At 43.3% G+C, this 19,696-nt stretch overlaps 1 protein-coding gene across 1 annotated transcript in view; it reads left to right on the forward strand.

Annotated features, from left to right (window-relative positions):
- LOC307109580 (BOS complex subunit NOMO1) overlaps positions 1–19,696 on the forward strand; it is a 49,757-nt gene that overhangs the window by 12,207 nt on the left and 17,854 nt on the right. The window contains exons 7-17 of the mRNA XM_079788393.1: positions 1,498–1,650; positions 2,312–2,449; positions 2,772–2,861; positions 5,501–5,606; positions 5,785–5,935; positions 10,026–10,200; positions 11,981–12,122; positions 13,148–13,279; positions 14,370–14,506; positions 15,992–16,079; positions 19,072–19,135. Of these exons, the coding sequence (XP_079644519.1) occupies positions 1,498–1,650; positions 2,312–2,449; positions 2,772–2,861; positions 5,501–5,606; positions 5,785–5,935; positions 10,026–10,200; positions 11,981–12,122; positions 13,148–13,279; positions 14,370–14,506; positions 15,992–16,079; positions 19,072–19,135 (1,376 nt within the window). The remainder of the gene's footprint in view (positions 1–1,497; positions 1,651–2,311; positions 2,450–2,771; positions 2,862–5,500; positions 5,607–5,784; positions 5,936–10,025; positions 10,201–11,980; positions 12,123–13,147; positions 13,280–14,369; positions 14,507–15,991; positions 16,080–19,071; positions 19,136–19,696) is intronic.

A 19,696-nucleotide genomic window follows, 5' to 3' on the forward strand; every position in this document is an offset into this window, starting at 1 on the left:
GCACCAGAACTACATACATCAATACAACTATATTTAAAAACCTATGGTAAAGGAAAAAGGCAAGTTGCTGAAGGATAAGGAAATATGATTTCATTTATATAGTAACTAAAAACACTCCTGGTCATACCAGTTAGGGATGTATTCATATGTGGAAAAATTGCACAGATGTAGATAGGAATGGCAAACACATGCTAATTAGCATACTGACATCTGTAGAGGGAGGAGGAAGGGGAGATGTAAGGGTCTTAAATTGTATTTTTACTCATTTCTTTAGCTGGTTAGAGCGTGAATAGGTGTTCTTTAGAGTATTTCTTATATCATTTTGTTTGAAATAGTTTATAGTAAAAGATAAAAAAAAGAAGAAATATACTAGGTGAGGTTTTATAATAGCTGTGGAAAAACAAATTGAAATAAGAAAGACTTAAGGGACATTTCGACATGTTAGCTTTTACATTAATTTTGAGGCTGTGTCTCATTCTTGCTCAAGAAGGATCAGAATCAGTGTTTCAGTTTTTACAGTATAGGTTTTATGCAGTTACAATTGATGGTATGGTTTCAGCCTAGGCTTAAAAATGTTTTATTTAAAACTCAGTGGCTTACATATTACGAATAGAATACAATTGTATGCATAAAGGAATTTAGTTTATTAATATGAAGTTGTGTTTCAAAGTGAAGTGCGCTGTTAAAAGTCAGGATGCTGGCTGCCCCTTGTGGGGGGCAGTGACTGGAAATGAGCCCGAGTGGGGCTGTGGGGCTGGTTCTGTTCTGTTTCTGGCATGGTTTGTTCAGTTTGTGAAAACCACTGCCCTGGACACTTAGAATATGTGTACTTTTCTCCACATAAATCGTACTTTAGTTTAAAAAATAATGCATTATATACCATTAAACATAGGGAAAAAGTAAGGCATGCTCACTTTTAAAAATAGAAACATTCAGAATAGAGGAGTGGACACAAAATATTTGGAAGGTGGAAAATGTGTAAAAGAAGTAAAATGTCACCATACAGATGAAATTGCCATTATCTATATTTGCCATATTTCCTTTTCATTTTGTGCATGAAAAAATAGTGATTATACTACATATGCAATTTTACGTTACTTTTTTCCTAGTTAATATTGTAGCTTAAGTATGTCCCCATGTTTTTAAACACTTTGCAAGTGTCTGTCTCCCTCCCTCCCTCCTTCCGTCCCTCCCTCCCTCCCTCCCTCCCTTCCCTCTTTCCTTCCTTCCTTCTTTCCTTCCTTCCTTCCTTCTTTTCTTCCTTTCTTTCTTCCTTCCTTCCTTCCTTCCTTCCTTCCTTCCTTCCTTCCTTCCTTCCTTCCTTCCTTCCTTCCTTCCTTCCTTCCTTCCCTGATTGATTGATTGGTTGACTTTAGAGAGAGAGAGAGAGAAAAAAATCGATGTAAGAGAGAAACATCAATTGGCCACCCCCTACATGCGCTTTTTGAATTTATATATACTGTTTCTTTTTTTGGAAGTTAAAATCTTCTTTTGTAGGCGAGCACCACTGTGCGAGTGACCAACTCCAATGCTAACGCTGCCAGTCCCCTGATTGTGGCTGGATACAACGTGTCTGGCTCTGTCCGCAGTGATGGGGAGCCCATGAAAGGGGTGAAGTTTCTTCTCTTCTCTTCTTCAGTAACCAAAGAGGTAAGCAAAGGAAAGTGAAGAAAGGAGAGACTGAGACTATACTATTTAAAATGTAGTCAAGGTTGATTTATGATCTCAACATTTAAGGACTTTGTGTTTCTCGGCTGACTTACAAGAAACTGAATGTCTATCCTGGGAGATGGTGGAGTTTGGTGTGAAGTGCACAAGTTTCTAAATCCATCAGATCCATTTCAGACAAATCCCAGCTCTGTCTCTTACTAGCTGTGCGACTTTGGGCCAGTCTCTTCGCCTTCCTGAGCTCCTTTTTCTTTCTTGCCTTCTCTTTTTTAAATTTATCTTTATTGATGTAAGTATTACAGGTATCCCCTCTCCCCCACATTGACCCCCTCCTCCCCGATCCCTTCCTCTCTCTAGGCCTTCCCCGCACTATTGTCTGTCCATCTGAGCTCCGTTTTCTTATCTGGAGAATGGTGACCCATTGTAGGGATGGGCAATCATGTCTTTTTTTCCAAGAAAACTGTGCCATTTTAAACTTGAATGTAAAGATTTTTGTTCCTTTTACCTCTACGATGCCTTAGATTTCCGAAAGACATATTTTGTGACATAAAACTTATGAAAGTTTTCATGTAGTGTGGCTATTTGATGATAGTGAGAACATGGAAGTGGATAAGGAAGTCATGTTCTGTTTTTCCTGGCCTAGGATGTGCTGGGCTGCAACATCTCACCAGTGCCCGGCTTCCAGCCCCCAGACAAGAGTCTGGTATATTTGTGCCATGCGGTCTCCAAAGAAGATGGCGCCTTCTCCTTCTCGTCCTTGCCAAGTGGGGGCTATACGGTGGTGAGCGAAGCAGATCCATTCTGTTTGTGTTTGGGACTCTTAGGATGAGGTCAGAGTCGATGCCATTTGGGTGGTAAGGGCTAACTGGTTGGCCCGTGGTTTTGTGAACATTTTATTTAGCAGTTACCTGGGATAAGACTCTGGCCCCTCAGTAATAGCTGCAGAAATGCAGGCTGTTCTCTTTTAAAATCAGCAACAGAATGATAGTTCCTCTTGGCCTGCCTTGAACCCATTGTCATTCGTGGGCTGCTGGACCGATTACTAATATTGACGGGTGAATCTTGTTATTGGCTCTCAGTAATTAACAGACTCTTCCTTCCAGATTCCGTTCTACAGAGGGGAGAGGATTACCTTTGACGTTGCTCCTTCCAGGCTCGACTTCACAGTGGAACACGACAGCCTGAAAATTGAGGTAGGAACTCCCCGTCTTCTGGAGGGACAGCTGTTCGAGTTCCCATCCCTGGGCACAGGTGTTGCAGACAAGTTTAAGAAAATAATCAGTATTTTATCAAGATGGGCTGTTGGAAACACCAGAATCTTGTACTCTTCTAGTTTAGCTTGGAATTCACTAGATACCTCAACCCTCTTACTACGTGTCTTTATCGTAGAGACTTGGAGCCCTAGTTATAGCTACTTCATTCGGGGAAATGTGTTTGTTGAGTGCCAGTGACATTGTTCAGGTACTCTTCCAGGGGTGGACTTACAGCAGGGACAAAGCACAATTCCTGTTCTGTGGAGTTCATGTTCTAACGTCAGAAAAGGAATATACTTACTAACAAGTAAATTAGAATATACTTACTAACAAGTATATTAGAAGGTGATTAGTGTTCTCTAGAGCAGTAAAGCAAGAAAGAAGATTACACATTTTCAAGATTGAGACGGGTGGCTGTCTTACAGGGTGTTCTCGGGAAGTCTCGCTGTGAAGGTGACATTTGAGCCACACCATGCAGGGGAAGAGACAGTGAACCATACTTACTTCTGTGGGAAGTGTTTTAAGACAGAGGGAATGGCAGATGCTAAGGTTCTGAGGCTTAGAGAGTTTGGGGGGACCCAGGAGGCCAGGGTGGCTGGAATGGAAGGAGTGAGGAAGGGAGGAAGAGGACAAGGGACAGAGAGATGACGGGGCAGATTGTACCGGGCCTGGTGGGCCACTTTGGATGACAATTAGCCCCACTCTGGGTGAGGTTCTGAACAGAGGAGAGGTGTGGTTCCTTTGGCTACAATGTTGAGACGAGTTCCCAGGGGGGCAGGGTGGAAGCAAGGGACCAGTTGAGGCTGTGGCAGTCAACCGGTGAGAGCTGACAGAGCTTGGGCCGTGGTGATAGGAATGGATAGGCAGCCTGATAAACTCCCTAGGCCCTAAAATAGAGGGTAAATGTGTTTTTCATCACACATCTTTAATTACAGAATTTGAAAATGGTTACTATAGCAAATTAGCTAGATAGAGCAAATCCCAAAAGAAAATAACAGTCTTTCCTAAATGGACCACCCAGTGTTACAGTTATTGAAAATATTAGATTTCAATTATTTTCTTGTAATGTTACATTAGAAAGTGCTGCGCTAAGGGAGCTTGCACTGGTAGGCGCTGGCGTTCAGGTGGCATGCTCCGTGGGGTCCTGACTCTGCCTTGTGAGTTTCAGGAAAGCACTTGCCTGTTGTGCTGTGCCCTGGAGGGGGTTAGAAGGGTGAGAAGATGACGTTCTTGCGTGCTTCAGGGGCCTGTGGAGAAGAGCAGGAGCAATTGAGTGGGGAAAGATGTTTTTAAACAGAGAGGTGAAGGGAATTTCAGGTATGAGAGGGCCTGTAAACTGCCTGAGGTCAGCCCTACTCTTCACTGTATTCCTAACATGTGACTTAGTGCCTGGCACATTGTAGGTACCTAATAAAGTGTTTGTTGAGTGGATATATGGATTAATAAATGAATAAACCACATCTTTTTGAAGGATCAAGAAAGGCTACCTGAATAAAAAGGAAGCCATTTTATTTTTTTCAAGCTCTCTCAAATGCTGTGGCATGTATTCATTCATTCATTTATTCGTTCAGGAGTTATTGAGTGCCTACTATGTACCAATGACTAAGATGGAAAAGGTCTTCATCTCTATGGACCTTACATTCTAATGGGAGGTAAACAACAATAATAAATCAAACAAGGACATTTCAGATATTGGTCATTTTTTAATGAAGCTAATAGATTAGTATGATGGACAGTGACTGGCTGGGGTGGGAGGCAGGGACTACTGAGATAGGATAGTCAGGGAAAGCTTCTCGGAGGTGGTGACAGTTTGAACTGAAACCTGATTGATGAAAAGGAGTGGCCTCCTGCCAGATCTTCTCCAGGTGTGGGAGAAGATCCAGGCTGAGGGAGCAGCTGGTGTGGAAGCCCCTGTGAGGGATGCATGTGGTGCACCCATGTGGTCAGCTTGAGGAACCAAGAATCGGGGTGGCTGGAACATAGAGGCTGCAGAGAGAACAAAGCCGTGGCCCTCATGAGTGGGATGGGCAGACAGATAAACCAACTACAAAACGCTGTGGGCAGTGCAGCAGCTGGGGTGGAGTCGTTAAGGACTTAAATTCAGGGTGTGATAGGAAGAGGCAGGAGAAGGGCTTGGGAGACCTTGCTGAGGTGAAATCCACAGGACAGACTGATGTTGAAGTGATGCTGGGTTTAAGCTTGAGGGGTTAGAGAACACCAAAATGGGATGCCTGGAGGGAGGGGGAAGGAAAGGAGAAAGGGTAGGGAGGCTCTCACCAGTCTGACTCGGTGATCTTTAGCTGGGGAAGTAAATCTATAGATCTGTTTTATTCAGTTATTTGACATCAATATGTCAAATGTTGGGAATACAAGAAAGGAGACAGACTCCGGGAATGTGCCGCCGGTGGGGGAGCCACTTGTGTAGGTGAACTGAGAAGGATCGTGGCTGGCATACAGGACTGGGAGAAGCCAGTGTGGGCAGACATGCTGAGTGATGGTGTGAGTGGTGGCATGAGTGGCATAAGGGAGATGTTTGCAGCTCATGCACGAGAACCTTCTTCCTGTTCTTCATCTTCCAGCCCGTGTTCCACGTCATGGGATTCTCTGTCACTGGGAGGGTCCTGAATGGGCCCAAAGGAGAAGGTGTTCCGGAGGCAGTGGTCACTCTGAATAACCAAATCAAAGGTGGGCAGACGTGTTGGCCCCTGGGGCTAGTGTTTGATCACAGACAAATGGAAAGGAAACAAAATCTTAATGACTCTGTGAAAATATGTCAGCTTTTTGTCTCACGTATTCTTGTGAATGTGGAGGGCGAGGCAGTTCTTTGTTGCCTCATCTTTTCTTGGCGTGTTTTGTTTCACAGTCAGAACAAAAGCTGATGGCTCATTCCGTCTGGAGAACATAACCACTGGCACATACACCATCCATGCGCAGAAAGAGCACCTCTACTTTGAAACTGTCACAATCAAAATTGCACCTAACACTCCTCAGCTGGCTGACATCATTGCCACAGGGTAAGGTTATCATGTTTGGGTCTGGGAGCGCCAGTGCTTATGTCAGCAGCCAGCAGAGAACAGTCACCTTTGATCCGACTGTTTCTGCCAAGGATCCACATGCAGTCTCAGACTCCTATCGAGAAATTCAGGCTGAAAGATTAGTGCTAAGTCTTATCAACTGAAGGTACTTATAGGTTGGATTCTTAAAGAAAAGAATCTTTCGTGTCTGACTTCACATCTGCGGGGACTTCCTTGGCCTAATTCTTGAGGACTTTGGAATATGCTATAGTTGGTTGAGAGGTTTGTTGTAAGATGCTCTGAGCTGTTGTCTAGTTCTTCCTGCTTTGTTGTATTTATTGCATTTGAGGGGACATCCTGTGTTGAATTTGTGTAGTTTTATCAGGTAGTGATAACGTGTGGTGCAGTGAACCCAGGCCTTGGAGTCACATCTCAGATCTTCCTTGCACTTGTGTTACCTGTAGAGTGGGGATGCTGCCGTCTTTCTTGAGAGTAATAGGTGCTCAATAAACAATAACTTAGACAGAGAGGGACAGAGTCTGCTTGGAGAGAGGCAGCATGAACAACGGCGCATAGTTTCTGAGCAGCAGGTGTGATGGTGGCGTAAAGCTTGGTGTTGCTGGCGCATGAAGTGCTGGGCAGGCAGAGGAGGAGCAGACCTCTTCACACCCCATTGGAAGTTGGGGGCTTTCTCCCTTAGGGGTCCAGGGGCCAGTGAACAGTGTGAGCATGGAGGGAACACGGGTAGACTTGTGTTTAGTGAGGCACTCCGGTGGCATGGTGGAGGATGACTTTGAAGGGGACAAGACTTGGAGACAAGAGAGTTGGTGAGGGCTTGCCTTATAAGGAAGGGAAGGACAGATGGGGGTTTCCATTTTGAGGGGCAGGATGCCTGGTGCCACCGGCTGTGGGCAGGGAGAAGAGCCAGTTAGATGATGGGGGTTCAGTTTGGGAGTCTGTAGGGCCACTAGGTGGAGCTCTCCAATAGATGCTTGAATGGAAGGTAAATCGAACTAGGCAATCAGTAGACCAGGAATGAAATGCCAGTGTTTGAAGGGTGGGTTTTAGGTATGAAGTAGTGCCTGATGGGCAGGGAGATCCAGGAAGCTGAGCCGTGAAAACACAGTCCATTTGCCTGGTCAAGGTTGGGATTCAGTGTCAAATGGGAAATCAGGAAGTACATCAACTGTGGAACCTGGTACCATGTCTGTCATGGAGCCTCAGGACACAATTCTTGGACTTACGTCCTCCTTCTTTCCCTTCATAAACATTTTTTAACAGCTACTCTGGGTGAGGCACTGTTAGAAATGCCAGGTATATAACAGTAAAAAGAAACCTAACATCCCAAAGCCAGGGCTTTCATCTTACTGGGGAGACAGACTCAAGATGAGTAAATTTGTGATTGTAAATGATAGTAGGTGTTGTGCTGGGCAGAGACTGGGTGCTCTGAGAGGACTTGATTTAAATGGGAAGTTATGGGAGGCCTCTCCGGGTCGATGGGACCCTCTGGAGGACTACAAGTTAGCTAAGTGAAGAACTTCCCAGGCAGAGGGATCAGCGTGGGCGCAGGCCTGGAGCGGGGAGAAGGGAGCTCCTGGAAGATAGCCAGCGTGTGGCTGGAGGCAGTGGTGAGGTGGGAGAGCTAGGTGACTCGTAGCCGTCTTGTGGAGATGGGCTTATCCCCAAATGCAATGGAAAGCTGTTGAAGTTTTCAGCAAGCAAGTGATATGGATCAGGTGATTTTAGAAAGGTTTTTTATTTTTTGGCTGCTCTGTGGAGCATGGATCAGAGGGAAGCCAGAGTACATAATGGAGGGACTAGAAAGGAGGTGGTGACAGTTGTCTGCAGGAGATACGGGGGTGCTGGGACCAGGGTGCTGGCAGGGGAGGGAGTGAGAAGTAGGGATTTGACAGGTAGTATGGAGAGAGAATCAATGGGTCTTGTGCTGTTGGAGTCCCAGATTGCTTATTTGAACAATTGGGTGGATGGAGGAAGTGCAGTTCCTGGAGAGGGGGAAATACATTTATATTTATTTTCTTTAAAATGGAATATAGGGGTCAAAGAAAGGAAACATTTGTTGAGCACCTTTGGGAAAATTTATCATTTTCCTTTTGGGCCAACATGGCGCAATTGCCTTTTAATTTATTGTTGTTTGTTACTTAAAAAAAAAAAAATCTCAATTTATTTGAAAAACCAACTCTTTGACTTCTGTCCAGATGACTATGAGGATATAGTTATTCTACAATACACCAAAATTAACAGTTTTTATTCATAAATTATTAAGCCCCAATGAAAGAATTTATTGACACAAATCAATTTTTAAGGCCTTCAATATAACAAATACCAGGTTTTTTTTAAGTTTATTTTTCTAAACTAAACCAATATACATTTGAGGTTTAGGGTAACTGGACACTTCTCTCTTTTTTTTTTAAATTTAATTTTTTTATTACAGTTGAAATATAATATGGACACTTCTCTTTAATTGGGAATATGAGCTAAAACAGATCTTATGCTTAGAATATTTAAAACTTAGAAGAGATTCAGCTTGAAACAAATAAGGTGACATTCGCCCTGACATGGACATGAATTAGGAGACCATGAAAGGTCCTTAAGAATAATTTATCAATATTCTCTTGTCTTTTTATTCCGAAAGTGTGCAGTAGAGGAATATGAGAACCAAAGTGCATACCTTTTCATCTACATCAGGGGGTAGCACACTTTTTCTGTAAAGGGTCAGAGAATAAATATTTGATGCTTCTTGGGTCTTAATGGTCTCTATGATAAATGTGCCATAAATAATTCCTAAATGAATAGGTGTGGCTGTGTTCCAATAAAACTTTATTTAGGACATTGAAGTTTGAATTTGATATCATTTTTATGTATCATGAAATATTCTTTTGACTTTATTTTTCCTTTAACCCTTTAAAAGTGTGAAAATGAAAATATGAAAACCATCCTCAGCTTAGGTCCATACAAAACGAGGTGGCCGGCGGGCTGGACCTGGCCACTGGGCTGGACCTGGCCACTGGGCTATAGTTTCTGGCCCCCACACCAGGTCGTGAGCTCATTCGGCTGGGTCAATCACTGAGAAATGACTGCTCTTTATTATTCCCAGATGTCACGCACACAATATTCCACCATTTTGTTGTACCTTCTGTTTTTTTTTTTTTATTTGCTGCAGAGTGGGTGTTCCATTATCTAGTTCACCCATGATTACCCAACGTTGAATCCAGCACTTTGTTATCTTTCTGTCAGAATCGACAACTGATTTTTTTCTAAAATGATTCTTTAAGATTAGAAAATGTAACCTTTAGTCCATTGAGGAAGTCGTTGTGGCCTTCAGCTGTGGTACCTTACTGTATGTGGACACATCAGCTGACGGGAAAATGAAGAACATCACTGAGGATGGTCTTTGTTGGTCTTCCCCAGGGGCCTCTCCAGACACACTTTGGAGCCCTTTACACCTCTCACCAGCCCAGTCGGAATCATTACCTTCGTAGGGCTTGTCACTTACAAGTTGCTTTTCTTGGCTCCTTGCTCCTAAGGAGTTCAGCTTTAGCTTTGCATTTTTCTAACTTAATTACCTTTTATGTTCAGATCTCCCAGATCGCTCCTCTTACCCACACATTATATGTAATCACAGGCGAGGAAGTTGTCTTTGATAACTGCCTTGTTTTATGGCCTTGGTAATGCCACACTTTCTTAGACAGCTTACAGCTCTTGCTTTTAAGGACTAGCCCATATTCTCAGTCGAGGCTGCTCCATTGCCAAAGATTCAATTACCTGAAACATTTTTTTATCACCTACAGAGTTTCTAAAAATCACTTCCACTGTGGGGGATTGTCAGATGTCACCTAGAACACACACACAGCCCTGCATGGCACTCTGCCGTTTCCCTTATTAGAAAGTGGTCCAATCTTTCCAAAGGTTGCCTTTAAAACTGGAACCATTTGGGCTACATTCCTGTCTTTTAAGATGAAACTAGTCTCAGGGACAAGGGCTGGAAGACAGACATGTAATTTTGGTTGATAAGCACCTTTCCTGTTATAATTGAGTTCTCATGCTGGAATGAATGGTCCCCTTGTTGCAGGTTCAGTGTCTGCGGCCAGATATCAATCATTCGCTTCCCTGACACTGTCAAGCAGATGAGTAAATACAAAGTTGTCCTATCTTCTCAAGACAAGGACAAGTCTTTGGTCACTGTGGAGACGGATGCTCATGGATCATTCTGTTTTAAAGCAAAACCAGGGACCTACAAAGTACAGGTATGATGAATTTTATTCTAGTTAAGATATTTGAAAAAGAGCATTGATTTAAAAAATATATATATTTTTATTGATTTCAGAGAGGAAGGGAAAGGGAGAGAGAAATAGAAACATCAATGATGAGAGAGAATCATGGATTGGCTGCCTTCCGCATGACCCCCACTGGGGACGGAGCCCCCAACCCAGGCATGTGCCCTTGACCGGAATCAAACCCTTCAGTCCACAGGCTGACGCTCCATCCACTGAGCCAAGCTGGCCAGGGCAAGAGCATTGATTTTTAAAAGGGTTATTATTAGCCAGAATGCGTTAGGGAAGGAGCATTTCCATTCCCAACTTCTTATGTTGACATCTTTACATTCCTGCATGTCACTGTTAGTGGAGCAGACAGGCAATCAGTTTAAAAATGATGGGACAGGCCTTTCTCTTTTCCAGTGTGATGTTTATTAGGGCTTTGTATCCGGCTGCCAATCAGACCTCCACCTTCTCAGGCTTTTGGCTGCTGCAGAATATCCATGAGTCCCAAAGGAAATTAAAATGAACTCTTTATTAATGGCAGCTCAGTGACTTCCACAGTGCATGGCTTCTGGAACCCGAGGCCTTTCCCTGCCTTGCCCTGAGTGGGAGATGCTGGGCAGGCACCACTGGTTTCTCCATCTGGGCAGGCAGAGAGGCTGGGAGACTTCGGCCCTTGGTCTCACTGCACAGATGGGACCAGGAGGCAGGAGACACAACAGAACCAGAGGTCAGCCCACTGCCTTTCAGTGCAGAGGCCCTGCCCACGGGGGAAAGGCCGTGTCTCAGTGGATCTCACACCCTCACCCATCAAGTCAGCTGCTGCTCCTCCTCCCTGAGAAAGAGCAAGTGAGGGAAGGGAGAGGGCTGGGACTCTAGGACAAGGGGACCCCTCCCTCTGAGGAGATGGGTGGGAGAACAGTGTCTCCCTGCTTCCATCGCACAGTGTGGTGTGTGGGCTGACAGCTCCTTTACTAGACAGCAGCTTTTTACAAAGCTGGCCACATGGACAAGCCTTTGGAAGCCCTTTCAGAGTAGGGACCTATCCAAGGAAGGGCGGTTCCGAAATGTAATCTTTACTAGGGATGAAAAACGTGACCATTGCCTTCTTTCCCAGTCCCTCTCGTTAGCCTGAGAAAGGCCCATAGAAGAAAAGGAAGAGGAAAATGGCGTAATTTCACTATTGGGCATCCAAGCAGCATTGGCAAGTTCATAGCTTATGTCACGTGTGACCTCAAGCCAGGAAAAGGTTCAGGGATTAAATGTGTTTTCCACCCCGTGTTCAGGTGATGGACCACAGCTCGGGTGTCTCTGGAGAGTTATGCCCGATGGGCTTTTGTGTACACCAAGGCACTGCTGGGGATGGGTTTTCTGTCTGATTAGAAATGTGTTGTCGCCCTAACTGGTTTGGCTCAGTGGATAGAGCGTCGGCCTGCGGACTGAAGGGTCCCGGGTTCGATTCCAGTCGGGGGCATGTGCCTTGGTTGCGGGCACATCCCCAGTGGGGGGTGTGCAGGAGGATGTTTCTCTCCCATCGATGTTTCTGACTCTCTATCCCTCTCTCTTCCTCTCTGTAAAAAATCAATAAAATATATTTAAAAAAAAGAAAAAAGAAAAATGTGTTGTCTTCACACTAGCTACTTGCATATTTGTTGTGACTGTAAAACTCGGCCTAGAAATGAACCTTTGACCTTGGGCCCAGATGAATGTTCTGAGGGCCAGAGGAGCAGCAACCCTGATATAGCTGATGTTGCCTGTGTTCCCACAGGTGGTGGTTCCTGAGGCAGAGACCCGAGCGGGGCTGACATTGAAACCCCAGACGTTTCCTCTCACTGTGAAGGACAGGCCTATGATGGACGTGGCCTTTGTGCAGTTTTTGGCATCAGTTTCTGGGAAAGTCTCTTGTTTGGGTAAGATGTCCATGGAAAGCAGGAACAGATGGTTTGACAGAAGCAGGCCTGTGGGGGTGGCGGTGAGCTTTCCCTCACGGGGCAGCGTTAAAGACGAAGGCAGAAGCTGCTCCTGGGCAGTGGTTTGGAGGGTCATATTGCATCTAGTTCTTTTTGAAAAATTGCCACAGTGTGTCAAAGAAACATTTCTCTAGGAGTAGTTTTGCTTTGGCTCCCGAAAGAACATGTGCGTCTCTTTTTCTCCCTCTGACTCTGAAAGGAAGGTGGAATTAGGCCCAGGTTTCAGTCCCAGCTCTGTCACTCTCCAGAAAGGAGACTCAGCATTTACTTTCCCAGCCTCTGTTTTCCTTCTGTTAAGTGGCAATACTGCTGCTTTCAGAGGGTTTTATTGAAGTTTAAATGTGGTCATCAAGATGCAGTGTAGCACAGTGACTACTTAGACTCTGAAACCAGACCACATCGGCTTGAACCTTTGCTGTGTGACCTGGGGCAAATTACTTAACCTCTCTGTGCTTTGAGTCCTTTATCTATAATATGGAGGTGATAATAGTACCTGCCTCATAGGCTTGTTGTGAGAGTCAAATGAGTTAGTGTATGTATATTTAGCCTTTAGAAGTACTTGGGACACAGCAAGAGCTATTTAAATCTTTGCTATTATTAGTAATATTAATATATGATGATGATAAGAGGCCCAGTTCTATGCCTAGTATAAAGTGGGTATTAAGTAAGGTTTCATCACCTTTCTCTTTTTCTCTGGCTCCTCTTGGTGCTCCATAAATATTACTTTCCCCATTTCAGTAAATGGTGGAGTCGCTTTCCCCATTAGTGGCTTCCTTGCTTGGTACTGATGTCCAACATGGGGGGGGGGGGGGGCTTTTTAGAATCACGCAGCTACATGTTAGCTTTAAAGGAACCCTGGCACTGGCCTTCAGGAGATAAAAGGTAGCAAGCAGCACACAGAGGTCGAACGTGTGCTCTGGTTCATGAGCGCAGTCAAATGAGGCCCTCCTGTCTTTTCTCTGCAGACACCTGCGGCGACCTGCTGGTGACCCTGCAGTCCCTGAGCCGCCAGGGCGAGAAGCGGAGCCTCCAGCTCTCCGGCAAGGTCAACTCGATGACTTTCACGTTTGACAATGTGCTCCCTGGAAAATACAAAAGTAAGACACTAAGACAGCCTCTCATGACCCTCACACGCCCTCATGGCCTTCTTTCTAAGCGTTCTAAAACCCAGCTCCCAAATTGCATCCCAAATGTATACTATTACTTGTTTAGCTCCTCTCTGGCCTGTGACCTTGAATGTGCTTTATTTAGCTGAGGCCCTAGGAACCAGCTGCCACCATATCAGGATAGCCCACACAGTTCTCTTTTGGGAGGGTGCCCTCATTCATGCCATTTTATTTCTAAATGCTGAAAAAGCGAGTTGAAATGATAACACAGTGTGCTGCCTGCCATTAGCAGCTGTGTGACCTTGGCCTCCCTGAGACTCAGTTTTCTCATCTGTAAGACAAGTGATAGACTTTCTGCAGGATGTAAGACTAAATGAAATACAGGTGTAAAGCTCTTGCACAGTGCCTGGTAAGCAGTGGGCACTGGCAAACACTGGTTCTCTTTTCCCTGCCTTTCTCAAGAAGCTATCCATTGCCATATTGTATTTCTGCTTTTTCAAAGCTCAGCTTGGAGCTGCTGGCAGAGAATAGCTTATAAAATCTAATGCTTTTTCTGGGGAATTGCATTTTCCATTATATCAGGTGTTGGCAAACTATGGCCTAAAGGCCACTTGCCTGTTTTTATAAATTAAGTTTTATGTGAACACAGCTATGCCCATTTATTTATATATTGTCTATGGCTGTTTGTATGCTTAAACCGAGTTGAATAGTTGGGACCATGTAGCCTACAAAGTTGACAATATTTGCCCTGTGGCTCATGACAGGAAAAGTTTGGTGATCTCTGAATATCTTACTAGTAGCCTTATGTTTAGACATAATTGAATTTCTGTCTTGGTGATTTTAATGGTCATTGGTTTCAATTTTTCTTTAGTAATTACTTCTAAGCATTGCTATTTGTGTGTGTGTGTGTATTATATTTGTTTTATGTGTATGTATATACATAGGTGTACATATTGAAAGTGTGTGTATGTACACACACATTTTTTAATAACTAGTGAATTAATTATAATTTTTTCCAGTGGTATTCCAGGAGTGGTGTGCTCTATGCCCATGTGTCTGTTTGTGTTGTGTGCTTTTCCAGTAAGCATCATGCATGAAGATTGGTGCTGGAAGAACAAGAGTCTGGAGGTGGAGGTTCTGGAAGACGACGTGTCAGCGATTGAGTTTAGGCAGACGGGCTATATGCTGCGATGTTCCCTTTCTCATGCCATCACTCTGGTATGCGTGGCTTCTGAGGATCCTCTTATTTGGAAGAGCACGTGCTTTTGGAGAGCAAGAAGGACTAGTGTGCCAAGAAGATTATAACCGTAGTCTAGTCAGATTTCCTTTTCTGCCCCTCCACTCAGCCACCTAATATGGAAAGCTTCATCAGGAAGCATTTAAAGTACCTCAGTAGAAGATGCCTTTATTTGGGACATTTCCTGGCCTCACATTAAATTCTAACTGACGATTTGGGGGAGTCATTGATGTAGTGCAAAGCACAGTAGCCTTGGGCAACTTCATTTAATGTTTCTGAGCCTCATTTTTCTCCTCTAAAACTGAGATCATAATACCCACTTCTCAGGGTTATAGGGAGGTTTAAGTAAAGCTTTAATGCATTTAAAATTTCGTTGGCATACACTGCTATTATTTATTAACAGGTGCAGCTGACTGAGTTTCTCTGGTATATGAGGACAGAGGACAGTACTGTTAGACAGAATCTTATTCTCTTGTTGACGTGGTCTCCCTGGCCTGATAGGTAGTATACCATATGGATTTCTGGAAAGGAAACACTGTGCAGACCTATAGATGTCCATTTATGAATTTTATATAATTTTTTTACTCAAAGCATTGGTAAATGTCATTGTCAGATGCCAATAGAGAAACTGAGGCAATTGGCAATTCAGTGACTGCTATGTTAGATGCTGAAGAATTGAAAATGGTGAATAAGTGATTGACATTTAGGAAACCAGTTAAGAATAAGTGATAAGACATTTGGAAGCCATTCCTTCCCTTAAATTCTCCCTTACATTTCTGTTTCCCTTAGAATAAGATCCACATTCCTTAATGATGGCCAACAAGGCCCACCCCCAACTCTCATCTTACCTCCTACCACTTTCTACCTTGCACACTCAGCCCCAGCACACGGGCCTTCTCCAGATCCACAGTAAGCTCGCTCCCTTCTCTGGGCCTTTGCACATGCTCTTCTCTCTTGGAATGCTATGTCTTCTCCAGAAACATTTGCACTTGGTTATTCTCATCATTCAGGCTACAGCTCCAATGTTTCCTACTCAGGAGAGGCCTGCCCTGAAACCAACAAGCTAAAGACACCTACGGGGATTGCTCTATATTCAGATCCCTGTTTATTTTCCTTATAGCTGTATTACTTACTAACTGAAGTCCTCTAATTTCTTTGTTGACCATATTGATTTTCTGCCTATCTATGTTAGAATGTAAGCCACTTGAGAACAGGAGCCTTGTCAACAACCAAAGCCCAGCTCTGGGTCTATCACAAAGCAGGTGCTCAATAAATGTTAGTCGACCAAATGAAAAAGAGCACGTTTTTGTTGGAAGTTTTTGAAGGTTTTTAATTTTCCTGTGGCACCCAACTGCTCAAATGATTAATGGGCAAAACAGATGACTGGTTCTGAAACAGAAATATTATTAATCATCTTGTGTCTCCATCTCCCCCGGTAAGTCATTGTATTGGCTTTGGTCCCTCAGGAGTTTTATCAGGATGGAAATGGACCTGAGAATGTGGGGATTTATAACCTCTCCAAAGGAGTCAACCGCTTCTGCCTGTCCAAGCCTGGTGAGTCTGGGAGGATTGATGTGCTACGTGTTAGGGAAACAGAGAGGCACCAGAGGATGGTTTTAAAGGCATTTCTTCCCACCTCAGTTCTATTTGCATCAAGCTATCAATTTTGGCTGCGGTCATTGTACTCTTGTTTTTCTATCTCTTCCCTCTGGAAGGAGTAGTGTTTTTACCCAAAGAATTAGAGCTGGGGCCTGGCAAGTCTCTTGGGTTTCAGTTGGGTAGACTGCTGGGCCCTTTCACTTTTTTCTTTTTTAAATTTACTTTTCAATTACAATAGACATGTAATATTATTGTTATTATTATTTTGAATATATTTTTATTGAGTTCAGAGAGGGAGAGAGAGGTGGAAGCATCAGTGATGAGAGAGAATCATTGATCAGCTGCCTCCTGCACACCCCACACTGGGGATTGAGCCCACAATCTTGCATGTGCCTTGACTGAGAATTGAACCGTGACCTCATGATTCATAATTTGACACTCAACCATAGAGCCATACCAGCCGGACGACATGTAATATTAGATTAGTTTCAGGTGTATAGCAAAGTGATTAGACCCTTTCAATTATAAAAACATTACACTATTGGCCAATAAAAATTGGATCATCTCCCACCTTGCTTAAAATTCTTTGGTGGCTTCTCGCTCTTTTAACAACTTTGAGATGCAATGTGCAGACCATAAAATTCACCCATTTAAAACATACAATACAACGATTTTTAGCAAATTTACCAAGTTGTACAACCATCAGTATAACCCACTGTAGAACATTTTCTTCACCTAGTAATATTCTTCATACATGTTTATAGTGAATTTCCTCTCCAGGCAGTAATCAATTTTTTGTCTTTATGGATTTGCCTTTTTTTGGACAGTTCATGTAATTGAGATCATACAATATTGGTATTTTGTCTGGCTCCTTTCACTTAGCATAATGTTTTTGAAGTTCATCATAATGTTTTGGATTCCATATTGTAGCAGGTATTTGTAGTATATTCCTTTTTATTGTTAAATAGTATTCCATTGTGAGGGACACAATTTCACATTTTGTGTATCCATTCACTACTTGGTAGATACTTAATTTAGTGGATATTTCCAGTTTTGGGCTATTTTGAACAATGTTGCTATGAATATTTGTGTACCTTTGTGTGAACATCTGTTTTCATTTTGGGATGATAAATGCTTAGGAATGGAATTGCTGGATCATATGGTAAATTTATGTTTAATTTTTTAAGAAATTACCAAATTGTTTTCCAAAGAAGCTATATGTACCATTTGATATTCCCGCCAGCAATGCACAAGGGTTCCTGTTTTTCCACATCTTCACCTATTTTACTTACTGTCTGTCTTTTTGACTATACCATCCTGCTAGGTGTAAAGTAGTATCTCATTGTGGTTTTATTTTGCATTTTCCTAAAGAATAATTCAGTGACTTCTGTTGATTCTCAAGGTAAAATACAAAATCCTTAACCAGACCTTGAGCTCCTGTATAATCCAGCCTGCCTGCCCTTCTCTCTGCTCCAGGCACACTGTCCTTATGTGTTTCAGTTAGGATGCCTTTGGCTGCAAGTAACAGAATCTGTACAATAGTGCCCTCAAGATGTGGGGCTGAATTTGGCTTGATAACAAAGTCTGGCAGCATGTGGCTACAAGCATAGGTTCCGTGGCTGGTAGAGGTTAGGGTTGGTGTCTTTATGATTCTTTTAGCCTTTTCCCTTGTGTTTTCAAGATGGCTGCCATCTTGTTATGGTTAAGGCAGAAAGACCAGGAGAGGAACAGGCAAACATTTTCCATGACGCCTCCTACTCCAGTAAACTTCCTTTATGTCTTATTAGCCAGAACCGTGTCACATGGTCACTTACAGCTGCAAGGGAGGCTGGGACAGTTGCCTATGTTGCCGAGGCTGGACACATTGCCACCGTAAACATATAACCCAGGTCTGGTGTCAAGGAAGGAAGGACAGCTGTTGGGGAAGCACCTAGCGAGTCCTTGATTTAGATGTTCTTGCTTAAGTGCTCTCCCTGTGCCTCACACTCCACTCTTCACCCAGCTGTGCCTTCCTACTGTCACTTCTTGGTTCAGTCATTACTTTCCAGGGGTGGGAGGGCTCTCAGTGTCATTTATATCTCCCTGTCATGCTGCTGCTCACAGCATTCAGTTCTTTCCTTTACTGCACTTAGCTCATAACTGGTCTGCTATAGATGTCAGATGCCTCCCTCTGTAGACGGTAAGCCACTGATGGCACGGGCCTTATCTGTTTCTTGCTGTGTACCAGTACCTAGCACAACATCTGGCTTATTGTAGGTGCTGGTGCATTAATATTTGTCAAATGAAAGAGCAAATAAAATGAATGGAGAAACCTAATTTCTTTCTACTAGGAGCTGCACTGGGACTTACACTGCACACAGAGGTGGTTTGAACTAATGTCAGTTTTTGTAGGACATATTGCAAAAATGTGGGTTAATGACCATTTGGTGGGAATACATTGTTAGACTTTTCTCCTTTCTGAAATTGACTGTATTTCTCTGGCAAATGATGCCATATGCCCCTAATTGAGTGTTACCCTCATAAACTTCCGGCATGAGAGTGTTTTCTGTGATTGTTTCATAATTTTCTGGGCCTTCCCCTGCCCCATGCCCTGTTTAGGAATACTTATGGGGAAGGAGTTCAGGCTATGGTTATCTTTTGAATTTTTAACAGAATCTGTTAAGTAGAAAATTCTCGGTCTGAGTTGTTGTAGTAATGCCCTTCCTGTTCTTCTTGTGCACATATCTGTTAGCTTGGTCTGTGTGGATTAAACTACTGTGCATTGTTAAGTTATAGAAAGGAACATCCCGAGCTTGTCAGTAGGCCATTAACTGGTTTGGGTCAAGGGTAAGAGCCATCATATATTGTGGGTCTCAACTGAGGTGGTGCCTTTAGATTTCAAATGTTGGAATTGCTTAGCATAGTAGATGCCCTTCTCTGAAAATGCCTTTTGCTTTCCTGGTTGCAGGCGTGTACAAGGTGACCCCACGCTCCTGCCACCGGTTTGAGCAAGCGTTCTATACCTATGACACGTAAGCTGGGGCTTCTCTGCTTTGTGTGTTTGTGTGACTTCTGTAGAGAATGAGTGTGTGTCTCTTTTTCAGTCATTTCTGAGAACAAAATGAGTTTTTTGTAGTTTTTCTGGAAGGGGTTAAGGTTAGGCATTAAAAAATTTCTAGATAAGGATTTTAAGATACTTGGGGAAATTACTATTTTTTTTTTAAATTAAAGCATTTTTATTTTCCAATTACAGGTGATATTCAATATTAGTTTCAGGTGTATAGCATAGTAGTTAGACATTTATATAATTTATGAAGTGATCTCCCCAGTAAGTCTTGTACCCACCTGGCACTATGTATAATTATTACTATATATATATTTTTAATATATTTTTATTAATTTCAGAGAGGAAGGGAGAGGGAGAGAGAGATAGAAACATCAATTATGAGAAGGAATCATTGATCGGCTGCCTCCTGCATGCCCCACACTGGGGATCGACCCCGCAACCCAGGCACGTGCCCTGACCGGGAATCGAACCGTGACCTCCTGGTTCATAGGTCGATACTTTACCATTGAGCCACGCCAGCCAGGCT

Source organism: Cnephaeus nilssonii, assembly GCF_951640355.1.
Source record: "Cnephaeus nilssonii genome assembly, chromosome: 2".
Taxonomy (NCBI): Eukaryota; Metazoa; Chordata; class Mammalia; order Chiroptera; family Vespertilionidae; genus Cnephaeus; species Cnephaeus nilssonii.